Below are 21,156 nucleotides of genomic sequence, written 5' to 3'. Positions count from 1 at the left end.
GTGAGGGTGCAGCATCCATTCGTGTGGATCCATGAAATTTCTGCTCAGATTGTCCGCCAGTACATTGTCCTTGCCTGGTACAAACTGGGATTGTAAATGTATCCTCAGGCTCAGGGATTTTTCCCAGAGAAGCATTGTTAGTCTGCAGAGGGGGTAAGAATGATTGCCTCCCTGCTTGTTTATGTACCACATGACAGTAGTGTTGTCTGTCCTTATCAGCAAATGCCCCTGTTTTAGTGTTTTTTCAAAAGTCTCGATGGCATGTATCACTGCCAACATCTCCTTTTGGTTTATGTGCAGATGTCTTTCCTTTGGCGTCCAAAGACCTTGAATGCATCTGCCCTCCATGTGCGCCCCCCCATCCGTGGTCTGAGGCGTCTGTTGTTATCATTAGGTCTGCTTGAGGTCTGTTGAAAGGCATGCCTTCGTTTAGTTGACTGGCTTGAGCCCACCATAGAAATTCCTTCTGCAGACATGGAATAAGTGGGATTATGTCCTCTAGGCTGTTGTTGTGTTGAGACCATAAGTTTTTTTAGATACCATTGCAGCTTTCTCATATGAAGTCTTGCCAAAGGTATCAGAAGGATGCAAGATGCCATGAAACCCAGGGCCTGCAGGATTTTCCTTGCAGTCAGCTGGGAAAGCTTTGCTAGGCCTTTGAAGTACTCTGGTAAATGCTGCTGTTTTTCCTCTGTGAGGTAGGCCATTTGTTTTTCCGTGTCCAGTTTGGCTCCTAGGAATATAATTTGTTGGGATGGTAGTAAGTTTGACTTCTGAATGTTGACTGTGTATCCCAAGGCCTGTAGTAGATGCATGACATAGTCCAAATTCCCTTTTAAGGCTTGTTTGTTGTCTGCTTGTATGAGACAGTCGTCCAAGTAGGGGTATATTTGAATCCCCTGCAGTCTGCAGTGTGCCACCACTGATGCCAGGCATTTCGTGAACACTCTGGGCGCAGTAGATAAGCCAAATGGCAATGCTGAGAATTGATAATGCTCTGTCCCTGCAAGAAATCTGAGGTATCTTCTGCAGCTTTGTCTGATTGGGACATGCAGGTATGCCTCCTTGAGGTCCAGAGTGACCAGCCAAGACCCCTTGCCCAACATGGGAAGAAGTTGCTGCAACGTCAGCATTTTGAACTTTGGCACAATGAGGAAAGTGTTCAGAGTTGACAAGTCCAGTATGGGTCTCCATTTGTTTTCTTTTCTTGGAACAAGGAACAGTCTTGAATAAAATCCCTGGCCTTGTTCCTGAGGAGGAACCCTTTCTATTGCTTTTATACTTAATAGCTTGGAAACTTGAGTGAGTGCCTCTGCCCTTTGATGATGTGGCAGGTTTGGCATGCCTTGTTTTATTGGTAATGTGTGGAAGTGGAATCTGTAACCTTTGTCTATCAAATCCAGAATCCAATTGTCCTTGGTTAAGATATGCCAGTTTTGTGAGAATAAGGCTAATTTTCCGCCCAAAGGTGCTTCTCTTTGAACCTTTGTAGGCGGTACGAAAGTCAAGTCATTGTGATTGTCCTTGTGGTGCAGCTGAATTGTCTGCGCCACTTCTTTGATTTGGAGGTTGCCATTGGCGTCCCCTGTAAGATCCTCGGTATTGCCCTCTACCTTGGGCATGTCTGCTTTTTCCCCTTTGAAACTTGTCAGAGCCGGGGAAGGACCAATTCTTGGAGGGCCAGTTTCTGCTGAATCTGGGTGGCTGAACCTGAAGGAAATCCTTGACTGTCTGTACTGACTTTGCTTTTTCCTCTATGGATTTCAATACATCTTGTGCAGTATCACCAAAAAGCTTTTGTTTTTCCAAAGGTGCATCCAGTAACTTTACTTTAACATGGTCAGGCAAAGACTGATCCTTCAACCAAGCGTGTCTACGTATTACAGCCCCAGTCATAGCTGCCCTACATGAAGCTTCCAGTGCATCATAACCACACTGCAGAAAATGGTTATTAACCTGCTGAGTGTTATGAATATGATCCTGCAGTGCCTTTTTATCAATAGACTCAGGAGAGGCTAACTTTTTCTGTAAATCATCCAGGAGAAAATCTTGGTACTGGAACATGTGAAAAAGGCAGTTAAGAGACCTCATGGCTAGGGTAGTAGAGGTATATACTTTTTTACCCCATCTCTCCAGGGACCTTGCTTCTCTGTCAGCTGGCAGTGGGTTTTTGGCAGAGGAGGAAGCCACTCCCTTGGGGACCTGTGAAATAGTTTCTAGGTCCACAGAGTGGGCCTTAAAAAGGTGCTTGTGAGTGTCAGGGACCCTGTAATATCTGTCCGGCTTGACAGGAGCAGGAGGAAGAGAATCAGGGTTGGCACTGGAATCAGAGAAAACATCATCCAAAACATCCATAACTGGAGGGATAGCCAAGGGTCTGTGCTGGGGAAGCTTGAGGAAAGTACGAAGCCTTTTCCTGGAGTCAGAGAATTCCTGGCCCTGCCATTGAAAATGTTCCCTCATGGAATGCAGGACTTCACCAAAAGAGAAATCCTCTGGAGGGGAGGCAGAGGGAATTGATTCCTCAGCATCAGAGTCCTCGTAGGCCTGGAAGGGTTCTTCTTGGGTATCAGAATGCTCAGAATCCCCAGAGGCTTCACCCGAGGAGAGGTCGTCCGCCTGCTCAGTTCTAGGCCTTTTTTCTGCAGGTGGCTGAGAACCCCTGTCCAGATGAGGCTGAGACCCCCTGATAAGGGAAATAAGATCTGCAGCCAGAGACATGATCTGCTTTTCAGATGAAGGGGCCTGGGCAGGTTTAGGATGGGCCTTGGCCTGGCTGGCGGCCTTAGCACATGCAAAGGCCTTGATGGACATGGAAACAGGAGGCCTAGCAGCCCCACGTGCAGGCATTACCTTGTCCACAGGAATGGTGTTGGGTAGATCCAGAACTTCGGTTTCCGGAGGAAAATCCACAACCGGCACCGGAGAGATGTCCGAGACCAAAGGTCGTGTTAACTCTGTGTCGTCAGCCTGGAGCGGTTGATTTACCACTTCCGAGGGGATCGGAGCGCTAGCAGAGGATTTAGGAGTAGCATCGGTAGTGGACGCGGGCCGAGAATGTCGGTCCCGGTCATTGCGTTTTTTAGCAGATTGGGTTGTCGGTTGATCCGACGGCATGATATACACAAAGGATTCACCGAAAAAGTCCTCGGCGAATTCTGCCCAGCACCTCAGAGTGCGCTTATTAAAGCAAGCACAGGCAGCACAGGCCGAGACATCGTGGTCTGGGCCCAGGCAAGGAAGGCAGAGAGAATGGAAGTCCTTATGAGGTATTTGTTTACCACAAGACAAACAATTATTAACTTTTTCAATTTGTTCTGACATTGGCTGAGGCAAGAATAAATGTTCCCCAATGGGGTACTTAGCTTTTAGATTACTTCGTACTGAAAACACAGGAGCTGGCCGACCAGCACTTGCGAACTGCTTCTGCTTCGGGCACCGCGCGGCAAGAAAGACTGAAGAAGATGGCGTTGGCCGATGCCTTTATACTCCAGCCATTGTGACGTCGGAGAGGAGGCGACACCAGCCGACGCCGGACCCAGACTTTGGAATTCGGCCGACCGAGGGCTGCCTGAGGCAGGACAACCCATATGTTATGACTGCAGTTGCATTCTTGAAGGACATCAAGCCACTCTAGTAGAATCACAGCATCAGTAGGTTGTATAACAAAAGAAAGAAAGTCACAGCAAAAATTAGGAAGTGCAACATCCAGCAGGATAAAAACTCTCTCCTCAATCTGAAAAAGTAACTCACTAGGTAAATCAAGTTAACTAAAGCCAAACTGAGGTAAAAAAATGGGCCTCCCAGCCAAGGACAACAATAAGGCTTTCGTTAGTTATGTCCATACCCTCAAAGACAGTACATAATAGTGTGCAAAACTAATTGCAAATGGAACCACCTACACTGAGACAGAAGATATAGCAAATCTACTGGCTGACAAATTCAGCTCCAACTTTATCCCTCTCTCCCTCCAACCATCCCTCAGGAAATATCATCGACTATACCCACCCCCAAAACTATCACTAGGGAGCAAGTCCTCAACACACTTACAAAAGACAAGAATACCACATCAATGGGCACTGATAATATCCCAGAATGCCTCCTAAATAGAATGAGACACAATCTAAAAGGACCACTAGAGTCACTATATAACCATAGCCTCCAGATAGGCTTTGCACCATCCAGATAGAGAACTGCAATGGTCATTCCTCTACACAAGGGTGGGCCATCTAGGACACTGGTAATTACAAACCTATAAGTCTGGCTAGTCTTATATGCAAAGCCATGTAAAGAATTATCATAGAAATGATTAACAATGACATAGGAATGCTTCAGACACCGAATCCAACCCAGTTTGGTTTAGTCAAGGGCAGATCATGCCTACACAACCTGGTGGACTTCTTTGAGAAGATCACCAGAGCACTGGACCAGGCAAAATTGTACATACTGCCTACCTTGACCGGGTCAAGGCATTTGATACAATACCCACTTGGACATTATAAACAAACTCATGGATCTAGGCATAAATGCATATGTTACCTGCTGGATAGGTAGGTGGCTCTTAGATAGGACCCAAGAAGTTAGAATAGTGAAGTCCACCTCCACAAAGAGGCCAGTCACAAGAGGAGTCCTTCAGGATTCTGTGCTGATTTCTCTCCTTTTTGGCATCTACTTCTTTGAAGTCAAGGCCAGCATCAAGGACCTCTGGTTGACCAAGTCTGCAGATGATTACAAACTAGGTGCAGTCAGAAAATTCCCCCAAGACAACTAATATTCTCCAAGAAGGCCTGACTCAGACGAATAATTGTTGCCAGAATCATGGTTTAAAACTCAGTGCCAAGAAATGCATAATAGTATCCTTTGGGAAGTTGGCTGCCACTGGAAACTACCACATTGATAACACACCCCTAAGAGTAAAAAAGGGTAAGCAGGCTTTGCTTACTACTGCTGAAACTTTCAGATATAGTAAAAGTTTTGTCATTAGGTGTAGGATTATGAGAGCATGAGTGTTTGTGGGTTAGGTTTAGAATAAGAGCTAAGTAAGAGCATAGATTGAGTGATGGATGCATTTAGTTGTGTGAGAGGTGTGCGTGTGTGTGTGTGTGTGTGTGTGTGTGTGTGTGTGTGTGTGTGTGTGTGTGTGTGTGTGTGTGTGTGTGTGTGTGTGTGTGCATGCGTATGTGTGTGTGTGTGCATGTGTGTGAATGCCTTGTGTAGTGTTACTAAGGTCAAAATTAACGTATGTGAACAAAGATATAGATACAGATATTGATATAGATATAGATATAGATATAGATATAGATATAGATATAGCTCACCCTAATGCTTATTAACATCATACTTGTTTATAAGTTCCGTGTTTCTAAAACTTGCCCAAACAATGCACTTGTACCTTACTGTAGTGCACTGACAAAATGAGAAAAAGAGTGAAGCGGCATGTCTGCAGTTAGTGGGTTTCACGTTATTGGTCGGAATGCATCAGTAAACACTTAAAACCATAAAAAGCAAAAAGGGATGGGCATTTCGAATCCATATAGCTGAAACACTGGTATCTCCTTAAGGGGTTATTTGCATATATCCTATAGGCCTCCACTGCAGGAGGTTTAAAGTATTACACAGCAAAGATTCTTGCTTGGCTGGGTCTTGTAATTTTTACTAAGTGGTTTGTTTGTGTGACCTTTTTGGATGTTATTTGGGATATTTTGCAGTAACCCTAATGCTTTCAGACGGCACATCAGCTTTATTATAAGCTCTGTGTTTCTGTTTCTAACATATGGCTAAGCAATTCATTTCATGTTATACTCAGGAGCTCAGAAAAAGAGGTAGCACTTGGCACGTCTACAGGTAATAGGTTTGGCTTTATTAGCCTGAATGCACCAGTAAACACCTAAAAAAGAAAAAGTAAGAAGTCATGGGCATTCTGAAACTATATATCTGAAACATTGGTATACCCATCAGTTGTATTACTATAGACCTTACTAAAGCCTTCAGTTCCATAAATTACTTATGTTCTCCCTTTTAAATTTCAAATGTACTAAAGTCGTATTCTCCATCAGCTGCTGAAGACAGCAAAGATTTTATAGGTTCATAGGTTCATAGGTTTATACTAGGCTATCTGCCCTAAGGCATTTATAAGCCTAGCCCAAATTTTTGTGGCTTACGCCACCCCTTGTATGAAAAAATACTGTGCCCATTAGTTTGTTGTGCCTCTGTCCAGCAGTGACACAGAGATGATTCAGGGTAAACCTCGATCTCCCATCCACAGGTCAAGATTTCTCTTGAACAGAGCCAGCGAGGTGCTCTGCCTCACATGGACCGGGATTTTATTCCACAGCATAGGGAGTCTCAGAGTGATAAATCTATCCCTCCAGCACATCCTATTTATATCCGTGCTAAGGTTTAAGTCACTTGCTCTAGTGGTTTTGGTGGATTTGGATTTTTGAGGTGGAGCATGTCCATTAATTCCGGGTTGGACATGGCCTTGTATGTCAGGCACATGTCACCTCTGAGCAGACGGTATGCGACTGAATAGAGCTGGAGTTTCTTCAATCTGGCAGCATATGACAGATTTTGGAGTCCCTTTATCCTTTTGGTGAGGAACTTTTGGGGTCTCTCCAATTGCTGCAGATGTCGGGTGAGATACATCCCGAATGGGGCATTGTACTCGATCATTGGTCTGATAAGTGAAGAGTACAGGGGAACAATGACCTCACTAGATCTGGATGTGAATCCCTTCATGATCAGGTGGGCAATGTAGAAGGTCTTTCTAACCACTTTAGCAATGTGAGTGTCAAAAGAAAGGCCACTGTCAACCTGGGTCCCCAGGTCCCTGATAACCTCTTCTGTGCTTAGTGGATTGCCACCTATATGGTAGCTTGGGGTTACCTTGTTTTTCCCGAAGGGTATGACTATACATTTTTTGGCGTTTAACTTCAGGCCATGGCTCTGGCACCAGCTATCTGTTTCCGTGAGTCCCTTCTGAAGGATATCCGTGTCCGATGCACTTTCCACTATGGTGCCCAGTTTGCAGTCGTCTGCAAACTTTGTCAGACAAAGTCCTCCCATGTTGGCCTGTACTTCTGAGAAGTAGATGCTGAACAATAGGGGCCAAGGACCGAGCCCTGTGGGACACCACTTGTGACCGGCTTGGAGTCTGACATAGCGCCAGCAACTCTAACCCTGTGGGTTCTGTCCTTAAGCCAGTTTGCAACCCATCTTGTGACATATGGGTTTACATTTAAGCTGGTAAGTTTTTCTACAATACCCGAGTGGGGTATTGTGTCGAAAGCCTTTGCAAGGTCAAGGTAGGCTGTATGGACTGCCTTTCCCTCATCAATGGCCTTGGTGACTGTTTCGAAGAAGTCAACCAAGTTCAAAAGGCATGATCTTCCCTTGACGAAGCCAAACTGGGTCGGGTCCAATGTCTGCAAGTCCCCTATATCTTTGTTTATGAGCTCCATTATGATCCTCTCCATAGCTTTGCAGACTAGACTTGTTAAGCTTATGGGGCAGTAATTACCAGGGTCCGTAGAGGCACCGCCTTTGTGGAGTGGGACCACAGTTGCCGTACGCCACTCCTTGGGCACGTATCCTGTGGTAAGGCTGAGATTAAACAGCTGCCTTATGTGCGGGTTTAATTCCTCATTTAGCTCGTGTAGCACACAGCCGGGGACACCATCCGGTCCCATTGATGCTGTGTTTTTAGCTTTAGAGAGAGCAGCTTTCACCTGCGCATTTGAGATGTCTGGGAGGCTACACTCCGCTGGGATAGTTATCTCTCCTTTAGGGGGGGGGGGTGAAGTTTGCACTGAACCTGTCTGCCAGTATGTTGGCAATGTCTGTGGGTTCAGTGATTTTTGTATCATTTTGGACTAATTCTGAGCATATTTGGGAGTTTCCACCCAGGTTCCTAACATAGCTGAAAAAGGCCTTATGATTGTCCTTTGAATCCATGGCAATTTTTCTCTCAAAATTGGCCTTAGCTGATTTTATGAGTGCTCGTATTTTTTTACTAATAATGATCAGGGGTGACTTCCCTTTTATGGATTTTGTTCTATCATGTAATAGCTTTCTCCTCTTATTGTAAAGTTTGTTAATGGCTGGGGTCCACCAGACTGGACGTTTGCCCTTTGTGGAAAGAGTCTTGGTTTTATTTGGGATTGCCTGATCCATGCAGTCCTGGAGGTGTTCATAGAAGGCATTTGTAAGGGCTTCCGCAGCTTGGGTTGTGGTTTCCACTGGCTCAGGGGCCTTGAAGGATACCACACCAGTCTTGAGTAGTGTGAAGTTTGCTTTAGAGAAGTTCTTCACTGTGGTCTTTTTGTTTGGGGTGGGGGCGGGATGTGGATTTCCAGTGAGATTAGTTTATGATCAGATCTCACCAATGAGGGATATACTTCTGGAGTGGAGCATTTTGTCCCCATGTTTGTGATAATGAGATCTAGTATATTTTCTCCTCTCGTGGGAACAGTGACTAGCTGTTCCATGGCATTTGAATTTATGAACTCCAGGAACCGTTGGGCTAGAAAGTTAGGGCTTGAGTAATGTTCCCAGTCTATATTCGGGTAGTTGAAGTCACCCAATATGATGGTGTTTGGAGATACATTTATACCCTCCAGTGTCTTCAGGAAGGCTGTGTGGGGTTCCTGAGTTTGAGAGGGTGGCCTGTAGCATGCTACAATTTGTAGACCAGCTTTGCCTATGGTTAGTTGCACCTGGATGGTTTCCGAAGCTTCGTGCATTGCCACCAACCTGGAGGTGTGGGTATCCTTTATGAATATGGATACACCCCATCCTTTTGTGGTGTGGTCCGGGTTTTGGGGCCGGAACGCATGATATGAGGTAAAACCTAATAGTGCCGGGGTGCTCTCAGGAGCCTTGAACCAGGTTTCAGTTACAGCACAGACATGGATGTTCTCCATACTGAGAAGGGCCTCGAGTGCGTGCATTTTGAGATTTAGACTTCTGGCATTGAGCAGCATTACCCTCAGTTTCTTCCCATTTTTGTTTTCTAGGGTGGTAGGTTTAGAATTTGAGCCTTGCCTAAAAAAGGCACTATGGGGGTGGCAAGAGCCTTAGCCAATATCCGGAATCCCAGGGGTGACAGGTGCAAGCCATCCCTTACGAAGCAGCGTGGCTTGTCAAGCATGTCATCCCAGGCAGACAGACACTGGATCCCCTTTGAATGACACCAGACATTAAGCCAATTGTTAAAGCTGATCATCTTGTCTCTATATTGTGGCATCATTCTTGGTGAAGGAAGGATACTGCTCAGGGTCAGGGTCATACCTGCCTGGGCTACATAATCAGAGAGCTCCTCTATGTCTCTTTTCATGTAGTCCAGGGAGGTATGTCTCAGGTCGTTCACACCAGCATGGACAATGACTGTGTCATATTTGTACTTGCTGTGGAGTGACCCGAGTGCTTGTGTTATGTGGCAGATTCTACCACCTGATAGGCAGCTTACTGTGACCCTCTCCTTGTTCAGCCTGGTGAGTGGGATGTCAGTGTGTCTGACTATGGAGTCACCTATGACAAGTATGTTTGGTGTTGTATTTGGCCTTAAGGGCTGTGACTGCTTTGCACACTGCTTTTGTGGTTTATGTGCTGTTATATTGACTTAAAAATTCAGTCTGACCTTGGATTAGATTCTACTGCTTTTGTATATGATGGCCTCAAACATTTTCCATCATTCTTAGAATGAAAAATGTCATTGTTGAAAATGTCTAAACAACAGTAGAAGCCAGTTTTAGACAGTGACTTTTTTCCTCCCTCTGCTATTAATTTGCTTATAAGTGGTTCATTTCTCTCAGTAGTGGACTATGGTTCATTTTCTAATGATGCTGTAGCTGGCCTGGTGTTTAAAGAGTTATTTGTTGATCTCAGTAAAGCTATCAGATTAGTAGCTAGCTCTCCTAAGCTTACAGTCAATGATGCAATATGTAACAAGTGATTGTACTACTTATTATATATGCCTATTTATCACAAAACCAATAATGAAGTTCACTCTGCTAGTCAACCGGGCAGCCATGGCGGTGCAGCGGTTAGCATTGCTACCTCACAGTAAGAGGTTCTCCGGTTCGGTCCTCGGCTGGGGTGCCTTCTGTGCGGAGTCTGCATGTCCTCCCTGTGGTTGCATGGGTTTCCTTCGGGTGCTCCGGTTTCTTCTCACATTCCAAAGACATGCTGTAGGTGGATTGGACACTCTAAATTGGCCCTAGGTGTGAGTGTGTGCATGTGTGTGCCTTCTGTGGAAGGTTGGGTGCCGGGCTGGCAACTCGACACTGTAAAACTCCACTGCCAATCATGAGCGGACAGGTGATCCGCTGTGGCGACCCCTAACCGGGAAAAGCTGAAAGAAGAAGAAGAAGAAGACTCTGCTAGTCAACCAAGCATTATTCTGAGCAGCCTTATTGTGTTTCCCCATGCAAAGCTTCTATTGGTTGCCTATGTCTAATTCATTCTGCCGTACTTAGCAAACCCAAACAGTCTTTTCATATTAAGTGCTCTTTCTAGTAAATGTTTTTTCTCTAAAAACTGATTTTTATACTGATGCACATTTTAAATCCTTATTGCATCAGTAGCTATCTTTCTACAGAAAAGGTGTTTGCTTTGTCTTTTTCCCCTTTTTTTGTTTTCTTAGGTGCTTTCTTTGTCTTATTCCCAGTCTTTCCTTCTCCCATATTTATCAACAGTCCTGAATGCGGTTGGACATGACCACTGTTTTTTTTTTTTTATTGCTCTGTGATTGGCATAAACTAAGCATATAAACCAGTCTCTTAAGCCTGCCCTAGATTCATGAAAAATGTACTAAGATAAGGACAGAATTTGTAGAAACTGTGTGATTGTCTTTTAGTAAAGCTACACTGTATGTGCAATATTTTTTTATGATTATAGAGTTTTTGTAAATGACTGAAGAAGCCGCACAAACTGAATTCAGTTGGCAAGCATATTATGTATAAAGTAACTAAAAGCATGCACATTTATTTTTTATTGTTTTTTTACTAGGATGCAAGAGTGTTTAAGAAAAGTGAATGATACAGCTTCCAGGGTGGTTGGACAGGCATTCTTCAATGTCATTCGTGTGCCGTGCTTTGAGCTTGACATGGAAGAACGGTGTATAGAACACTACTGGTATGGCTGGTAAGTTAAGAAAACAGAAGGCAGAACTTAAAGATAAAAAATATGTATGTGTATATATGTATATGTATATCTACATATATATATATATATATATATATATATATATATACATACACACACACATATATATATATATATATATATATATATATATATATATATAAAGAGAGAGAGAGAAACACACACATATATATTCATGCATGTGTGTGTGTGTGTGTGTGTGTGTGTGTGTGTGTGTGTGTGTGTGTCTGTTAGTCTGTGTGTAAGTAGAGAGAACAGGGCCTCTGTTTGTCCCTGCTTTCTTGAATATGAAAGACTATATCCAGAATACTGTAAGCTATTTACCCTGAAGCCATGTTCTGTTCCTCTTTCTCATTACAGTTTACCCTGCCTTTAGCAAGGATACATTGTCACCCTTTGAAAATAAATGCACTTGAAATTTAATCTGGTTAAACCTAGCAGAGTACAATACTGTAGACTGGCAGTGCTAGAAAATAATGCATTTTTCTTGAGCCTAATTTCAAATCATGTTTAACTATATGTGCCCCGATGTCCTTGCTAGTTATATCACATTTGAGCAAACTGATTCATATTATTATTCAAACAGGGTATTAAAGGACGAAAACAACCAAGACAGAAGCCACCCAGCTGACTTTGCTGCTGTCCTCCTGTTTTCTTTCTTCTTTCTTCTTTTGTTTTACCTTTCTTACTGTGCTTCTATCCATTTCAGAACTAGTTTCTCAGGTATTATTAAACAACAGTCAGCAAATGTTTCCCCTCCCTACATAACTGTGGCTGTCCTCTGACACAGAAACCTGGATTTTTCAAAAATGAAAAAAGGAAGGGGCCCTTTGAACTTCTGTTATTATAGGTTCATATGTTCATAGGGAAGTACTAGGCGAGTTGCCCTTGCTGGCAACTTTAAGTCTAGTCTGCTTCCCTTTTGTTCTTAAAATAACCTATCCCAGTCTCTTATAGATTGCCCTTAGCTTTGCTGTGGTCGATAATTATATACTACCCCTAATGAGAATAACTGGGATCATACCATAGATAATTTGATGGGATATTTCATTTATTTCATAGATAAATCTTGCTTTTTTTTGCTGTCGGTTATATTTAACTGAATATCTGCCTGATGTGACATGTTCACTCTCCTTTTCAAGTTCTCACCAATTCCAGTTCTCTATCCATTTGCACTTAACTTATTTAAGAGAAGCATAGATTGTATTTAAGACTAAAACTTTCCTTTTCTGGAAATGTAGTCTAAGGACCCCTCCATCTTTGATTTTCTGTTATTATAGGTTCTTATGTTCATAGTTAAGTATGAACCTGTGGGAAGTGGGTACTTGGATGTTTATATACATCAGCTGATAAGGATCCTGGCACTAGACATATCAGCTGATCAGGGCTTTGGCATTGTACACATCAGCTGATCAGGACCCTGCCATTGTATACCTCAGCTGATCAGGGTCCTAGAACTAAACACACCAGCTGGGCAGGACCCTGGCTTTGTACACATCGGCTAATCATGGCCATGGCACTATACACATCAGATTACCTGACCTGGCATCACATAAACATTTTCGTTTCTTCAGTGGTTAAACTGCTTTTATATTATCCCTTGTGCCTGCTTTCTCCAGCAATCCTTTATATCAGCACCTGGTTCAGGGCAACTGAGTCTTATATCCCCCAAAAGACAAACTCTTTTCAGATGAAAACTCAGTTCCCCCTCCACAATCAGCCATAGCAGTAACACAGCTTTTCTCTCAGACTTCAGTTCCCAGCAGTGCAAGCAATCATTACTGAGAGACCAGCCATCTGTAGTTCATTAATCATTTACCGGGTATAAATGTACTCCATATAGATGCATTGTAGAGCTACCTGTACAGAGTGTAATGTAGAGGTATTCACAAAAGTACTATTTACACAGCTACTGTATAGAACAGAGGAATGCCCAGTAGCATGGGTTATTCAACTACGGAGCACAGCAGAGCAATACTGCTAAAATAAATAGACAGTTAATATAAGATTTTCTGTTGCTTAATTTTATCAACAGTGACTATTTCGCTGTATTGGCCTGGAAACCTGCACTGGAAAATAAAGACAAAAACAATGCTTATACCAAACAACTGTATCTTCTGATTTTTGCAGTTCATTAAATGTGCCTCCAAATCAAAGCTTTTTTAACAGGGACATCTGCTAATTTGAGCTCCTTATAATTTTAAAGCCTTGCTCAGCCAAGTCACTTAAGGCAGCTTGTGTTTCAGAATATCTGATTAATAAATAAATTTGGGACATAATGTGATGTTTGGCCAAATAATTTCTGACATAGCATGTAACAAAATTGCATCTATTCTGTGTTGAGACACTTTCTTTGCTAATTGCATATTTAGTCCATCAGAACATTACTTTGGCACCAGGTGTTGCTCCTCAGCAGTGCGGTGTTGTGACCTCCCTAAACCTAGCATTTCTTCCATCTCAGCATCAGATCAGAGCTGCTTTGTGTAATACAGGGTTTTATTTCCTCAGCCTCCATTTGCCTACTGTGTGACTCTGAGGAAGTCACCTAACGAGACAGTGCTTCTATGCTGAGTCTGAAAAAGGTCCATGTGGCTCCACGCTCTACCACATTAAAAGAATTCAGACAATCAAAAAAAACAAATATATATGCCAGATTTGTCAACCCATCAGGTCGGATACTGGCAAAGACCTTTTTCACCCCCATAGTACCTTTTTTAGGTTATGACAAACTGATAAACCTACCGACTTAACTGAACCTATGAAGGAATATCTGAAGGTGGTGCTGCTCAATGCTAGAAGTCTTAACAAGAACTCCATTCCCAGCAAGTCTTCCTGTTCCTGGAGAATGTAGACATCTGTATAGTAATGGAGACATGGTTTAATGTCAGAGAGAGTAACCCAGCAATGCAAGGTTATAACATTTTTAGATGAGCGACTGCACAGGCGGGAACCAAAGGTGGAGGAGTCTTAGTCTCTATTAAAAATAACCTCACAGGCAGACTAGTTAAAGTGTATGACCCACTGGAACTTGTACATGTGCATCTCACCATAAACAGGGTGTCACACACCATATCCTTGCAACCTATAGGTCCCCCTCCATCTCCCAGCAAGCCCATACTACCTATCTCAATGAACTACAGTCCCTCACTGTTCAACCCAATACAATATTCATGGGGGATTTCACCTACCCCTCTATATACTGGGAATCCTACAACACTTCTAATGCACAAGCCCAGCAATTCCTAAACATTGTTAATACTAACATCCTGGAACAGTTGGTCCATTCTCCTACCAGAGGTATGCACAAACATGGGGGGGGGCAATGTTCTCACCCAATGTAATGTCTTCGCTTGTCAGATCTGACTGTAAAGTAGTTTTACTTAAAATAAAAATTAAATCCGGGGATCCAGTGAAACCAAAAACCTTTAGGAACTATTCCAAGACTAATCTTCCTCTACTAAACAACACCATGGCTAAATTCCAAGCACCCCCAAACCCAGTAAACACAATAGGACATGGTGTGCTATATACAAAATCTCTGTACAGCCATATTGATAGCTGTATAGAGTGAGCTGTGTCCACTCATACTAAAAATAAGACAAACTCAAAAGACAAGCCACCCTGTCACAGTATCAATCAGTTATAGAACAAAAGAAAAACATTCTTGGCCAAGCATAGGAGGAACAAAGCCATACATACTAAAAGCAAGCCCCCTGACCAATCTAAATAGACAGCTAAGAGGGTTAATTAATATTTCAAATGCTAAATTTGAAGAACAAATTGCTTCTTGGGCAAAAGAGAACCACAGTGCTTTCAAAAGCTATGTCCTTAACCTCAGGGGAAATACACAACAATGCACAGAACTTATTGTAAATGGCATCACCCACACTGAACTGGAGAACATTGCCAACCTTTTGGCTAACAGGTTCAGCTCAAATTTCTCCCTTCACTCCCCCAGTACTCCAAAAGAAATGCCACATACCACAACCCCCCCAACCATTACTAGGAACAGGTCATCAATGCACTTTATGACCCCTAATAACATCCCAGGATGTTTATTAAATAGCATGAAACACGACCTGTCTGGTCCACTTGAATCACTTTTCAACTGAAGCCTTCATTCAGGGTTTGTGCCCAAGGAATGGAAGATGGCAACAATCATTCCCTTGTACAAAGGTGTTCCAACCTCTGATCCAGATAACTACAGGCCTATAATTCTAAGCAGCCTTATATGTAAGGCCGTGGAAAGAATCATCATGGACATGATAAATAAGGACATAGGTAACCTGCAAGTGCTGGATCCATCACAGTTCTGCTTTGTTAAGGGAAGGTCATGCCTATTAAGTCTGGTGGACTTTTTTGAGAAGGTCACCAAAGCATTGGATGAAGGTAAGATGTGCATACAGCTTACCTTGACCTGGTCAAGGCTTTTGATACAATACCCACTCAGCCATTATAGACAAGCTCACTAATGTAGGTATAAACACTTTTATCTATAGCTGGATAGCCAACTGGCTCACTGATAGGACCTAGAGGTCAAAATAGATGAGGTCACCTCCACCAAGAAACCAGCCACTAGCGGAATCCCCCAGGGCTCCATACTGGGCCCACTTCTTTTTGGTATCTGTTTCTCTGAAATGGAAGCAAATGCTGAAGGTTTATGGCTCACTAGGTTTGCAGATGATTGCAAACTGGGGATTATCACTGACTCTTTTGCAGACACTAGCATTCTTCATGAAGGCCTATCTCTGACTAACAAATGATGCCAAAGCCATGGTCTTAAACTCAATGCTAAGAAATGCATAATTGTACCCTTTGGGAAGTCAACCATCCCGGCTAATTACCATGTAGATAATACACCCCTAAGAGCTAACCCAGTGGTCAGAGATCTGGGAACGCATGTAGACAGTAGCCTTACCTTCAACCATAATGTGGCCACAGTGGTGAGGTAATCCTTTTATGCTGAGTAACTTATAAGTAAGGGCATGGCATCTAGGTCAAAAGAGGTTACTATCCCACTCTGATCTGCCCTTATCAGACCAGTCATATAGTACAATGCTCCCTTTGGTGTGTACCGGACCAGGCATATGCAGCAACTAGAGCAACCTCAGAGGTTCCTTACAAAAAGAATAAAAGGCATAACAAACCTGCCTTATGCAGAGCACCTTAAAGTCCTTTCCCTCTACTCAGTCTCCTATAGATTGCTGAGGGCTTACAAGGCATCCACAAACCCCACACTTATGAATCTCCTACATAATGGTAAGTCAAGCAGTACCAGAAATACAAGATCTAGAGACCTGAATTTTGTCTGTGACTTAAACAGAACATGCTGGAGAGACAGATATGTGTCACAGAGACTGCCCCTCCTATGGAACAGGCTTCCCATCCATGTGAAGCTGAGTTTGTTTATTACCCAGTTTAAGTGTAACCTACCAGTGGATGGCAAATAGGAAATTTACACCGGGCCTGGCACCCATGTCCGTTATGGACAGAGGTAGCTTATAAATGCCTGGCTCTCAATGTCTTATTCAGAAACAGGACATCATTATTATTTTGGGAAAACTTGTCTAGGCTTAGAAAGGCTGCCCCAGGTCATTAGCCTAGTAACACTCTATGAATCTATGAATTTACTGCTATCATTAAGACAGTGAAGCCAGCTCTGACAAACATAATCAAACAACACTCAAATTTTTTCATGGTTTTGAAAGAAAATTGACACATACGTGTACTTCAATATAATTGTATTTTTTTAAGTTAGTATAATCTTACTAGAAAGAAAACCAGACCTAAAATAACTGTTGAGTAATATATAATCCATAATGGTATTTTTCAGCTAAAGGAATAAGTAACCTGCAGATAGAGAAATATAAGACTATATCACAATGTGTTTGGTATACAGAATATGGTTACAAGAAAGCTCAGTGGGGGTAACAACCACTGCAATCTACACTGATTCAAGTTCTTGACTTAAACCCCACCTAGGACAAAATGAACAATAATACAATGCACCCACTGGTGGGAATGCAATCATCTTTTTGTAGTGCATTTACAGAAGAGAGTTCAAGGGCAGGTGAAAAGAGGTAGCTTATGCTTTGTTTTATAGGAAAATCCAACCATTTTAGGTATATAAGCCAGATGACAGGGGGTTGGCCCTTTCTAAATTATAGACCCCCCTGTAGTGTAGCTTATTCAGCACAGAGGCTCTAGAGACACTTTCTAAAATGAAGACTTGAAACAAAAATGAATGAGAAAACGTAGCTTCAACTAATTTAATGCACAGCCCCAAAACAACAGAGGTCAGGCTCAGCACATATGACAGATCAGCATTTGTAAAATCACACCTCTACAGTTGCGCGAGTGAAATTTCTTGAACTTCAGAAGCAACAAATGCTATTTCCCAAAGAAAATCATTGCTGGTGTAGTTTCTAAGTGTACAACAGCAATGATTCACTTCTTTTGGGAGATTTTTCACTTTATCAAGTTGGTGCAAGCATGAAATTGGTATATAGTTGGTATGTAGCTTGGAGGGTTGCCTCCCACATCAGGGGGTGCAGGGAGTTTCCCCCCCTGCAAAAACAGTTAATATTGATTTTTCTTCCCTTCTGTGCTTTGGGCCTTTTTTGTTCCGCTCTTTCGGCTCATCAGCTTTCAGGAAGTAATTGCTTCATATACAACCCTTTTATGGAGATTATAATCACTTTTGATTTTTTTTTATATTCAACTTCTGGGTTTGATCAAGATTGGTAGAACACTGTTCAATTTCAGAACCTCAGGGAAACAGCCAAAGCATGCCAAATTCCCCTTATTATTTTATTTATGTCCCCTTTACAACTCATGCATCCACAAAGTACTGCCAGCCATTCATTTGCTGGCCTTCTCAACTAAAGATATCTCTACTATGGCCAGTTCTGCCTCTCACTGCTTCATTCATGATTATAAAAAGGCTTAGTAAATCCGCGGTGGTACAGCGGTAGCATTGTTGCCTCACAGCAAGAGGTTCTCCCGTTCAATTGTCGGCTGGAGTATGGGGAGTGCCTTCTGTGTGGAGTCTGCATGTCCTCCCCGCAGTTGAGTGGTGTTCTGAAAGACATGCGTGAATGGGCGTGCCTTTGTTGAAGGTTGGGCATTGAGCTGGCAACTCGGCACCACAAAAATCTACTGCCAATCATTTAGCGGACCGGAGTTCTGCTGTGACGACCTAACTGGGAGAAGCCGAAAGACAAACAACATTAGTTTCATAAAGCACCTAACTGTTTAACCTCAGTTTATAACTGATCCGCTTCCAAGATAATGATTGATTTCTTGTCAGTTACAGAGTCTAATTTCTTTACTACAACTGTTTTTCATTTATTTGCAATTCATTCAAAGGACATTTAAATACCTTGAAATTTAGTTGGACCCCTTCCTAAATTTTCATCTCCACTTGGACTGCACACAAAAAAACAACTCTCTCCTATTCTGGGCTAATAGGATCTCCCCTTTTCTATTCAGACCCTGTAGATGTGCCATGGGTAAAGGTATTTTACTGGCTCAGCGAGAATATTGTCTTCCTCTAACTGTTGCAGCCTCTAAAAGAAAACATCCACCATTCATTCCATCTCAAATGCTATATGCAAATTCATTACTATCTCCCTAAGAAATGACCACCACTGCAACACCATTGAGAAAGCTAACTGGCTGCATGTGAAGCAATGTGCTGATTTTCTACTCGCCTCAAACCTATTTAAACAAAAATAAGACCTTCCCACACTAGCCTCCAGACTACTCAGAGATGTACCAACATACAACCTTAGAAATTGTAATCACTGAAGTCTTCTCTTCCATACCCCCATACAAGGCTTCACTGCACAGACCATGCTTTCTCAGTCCTTGGTCCCAAACTGTGGGAATCTCTCCCTTCTTGTCTTAAAGATTATTCCTCTTACCCCATTCTTCTATCAGAAATAAAAGCACATGTCAAGACTCTAGGAAAATGCAATTACTATGTCTCTCTGGTCATAAAACATAACCTCTTCCAACACTTCTTTCTTCTACATACCCTGCTCTGATTCTACTTTTCATTGTAATTCTTTCAGCATGCTAACTTTGATATCCACTCTGTATATAATGCATTTATATGATAGGTTTTGTCAGTCACTCTGTATATAATGTCATGTATCTGTTGCCTTTATACCGTCAAATCAACTGTAATATTTACTTTGTGTATATGTATGTATGTATATATAGAGTTCCTATTAGAAGAACGAAAGTCCAAAATATCGAACGGCTGTATACATGAAAATGCTATTCATCAATGTGTTTTTTATGAGATTGCGGTACAGTGAAGATCAGGAAATTTGCCCTTTCCTCACTGTAGTGTGATCTTGGTATATATAAAAGGGTTCAAAGTCCGGTATTTTCGCTGTTTACAGTGTTCGATTATATGAACTTTCATATATATATATATATATATATATATATATATATATATATATATATGGATTCACTTTATAATCTCGAAATACTGAAATATCGAATTTCAGTATTTCGAGACTATAAAGCCGAAACACCAAAAAAAACGAAACCTAAAACCGCGACCGTTTGGTCTCGAGATACTGAAATTCGACATTTCACTATTTCTAGATTCCAAAGTGTTTATATGTGTGTGTGTGTATATATATATATATATATATATATATATATATATATATATATATATATATATATATATTAAGTAGTGCTTAATTATCAGATTTACAGACTGTATGTTGTGTAGCAGAGTGGGAACTAACAGAAAGGCTTACTACCTGTCCCTCTAACATCTGTAAACCAACATCTCAGGTAACCCCACACTTACATGCAAACACATATCTCTTCTTAGTTTATTTTTCTTTCTGTCCTTCTATACTGTGGAAGCCACCATTTTTGTTTTTAGTAATCCCAAACTTGCATATCTACACATATCTCCTGTAAGCTTATTGTCCTGTTTAAAGGCTATAAAGCTGACATGCACAACTGTGAAATATAGTGCACTACTCTTGTTTGCCAAACATTACTTAATATGGATGAGTATAGACAAATAGTGTTGTACCTAACTAGTTCAACCTTCAAGAAATCTTTAACTTTTTTCTCTCTCTCCTAGTGAAACAAGCACATGCAAATCTGACTGCTGCTGCAAAAATTATCATAGCCCATAACCTAAAGAACTTGCACAGCTGAATTTCACCTGTAGTTGGCAAAAGTGCACAACAAACAAATACACTGAGTTAAATCTATGTAAGGCAATTTCCAAGACTCAAACTAATAACTTAATTTGTTAAGTCTAGTGTGTATTGTTTTGTAGTGTTGAATCTGCTGGAAGGATATCCCCACCCCCACTTACTCACACACACTCACAGGCCTTTTACTGCTGAAGGTGAAGCTACATTAACACTTCAGCATATTTCACTCTTATCAGTGTAATGTATCCCTGGATAATCATTAAAATGCCCATAATTATAAAATTAGATGCTGCGACTCGAGTCAGGTACTTAGAGTTCAGACACCTTGTCTCTGTATCCATGACCATTCTACCTCACTGATTGTTTAGGGTGGTAAACCATCTGGGGGAGGGTTCTTCCCACTCGGTTCGCTTCGCTCACTCCGCTCCCCTGCACTTCCCCCATATCCCACCCTCCCCTAGCACCGCTACTCTTATCCTAAGCAAGCCACTCCCCCTCATTCCTGTGATCCAGTTAAATACAACTCTGTCTTGTCCACATCCACATTTCATGCACATCTTATTTTTTCTTATTTAGCCAAACTTATCTGTTCTCCCTTACATCCATCACTTTGAATTCTCATGCCCTCAGCTATAATTCTTTGTATCTTACTCTACTTTACCATCACAATACAATCACTACCTCAAACTATCTTGCTTTAACTCCAGGCTTACCACCTTCTCTTCTACTATACACACAAACTAACATTCCACCATAATTTTACTACTGACCAATCAGATCTCCCCCACCTGTT

General features: G+C 42.0%; 1 protein-coding gene across 1 annotated transcript in view; it reads left to right on the top strand.

The window, feature by feature from the left end:
• Window positions 1-21,156, top strand: part of PROCA1 (protein interacting with cyclin A1) — a 73,688-nt gene that overhangs the window by 35,831 nt on the left and 16,701 nt on the right. Inside the window, exon 3 of the mRNA XM_044054401.1 lies at window positions 11,008-11,142. Coding sequence (XP_043910336.1) covers window positions 11,008-11,142 — 135 coding nt within the window. The remainder of the gene's footprint in view (window positions 1-11,007; window positions 11,143-21,156) is intronic.

Source organism: Protopterus annectens, chromosome 13.part0 (genome assembly GCF_019279795.1).
Source record: "Protopterus annectens isolate FY-2018-M chromosome 13.part0, PAN1.0, whole genome shotgun sequence".
Classification (NCBI taxonomy): Eukaryota; Metazoa; Chordata; order Ceratodontiformes; family Protopteridae; genus Protopterus; species Protopterus annectens.
The sequence above is the reverse complement of the archived record's forward strand: the minus strand, read 5'-3'. Positions and strand labels throughout refer to the sequence as shown.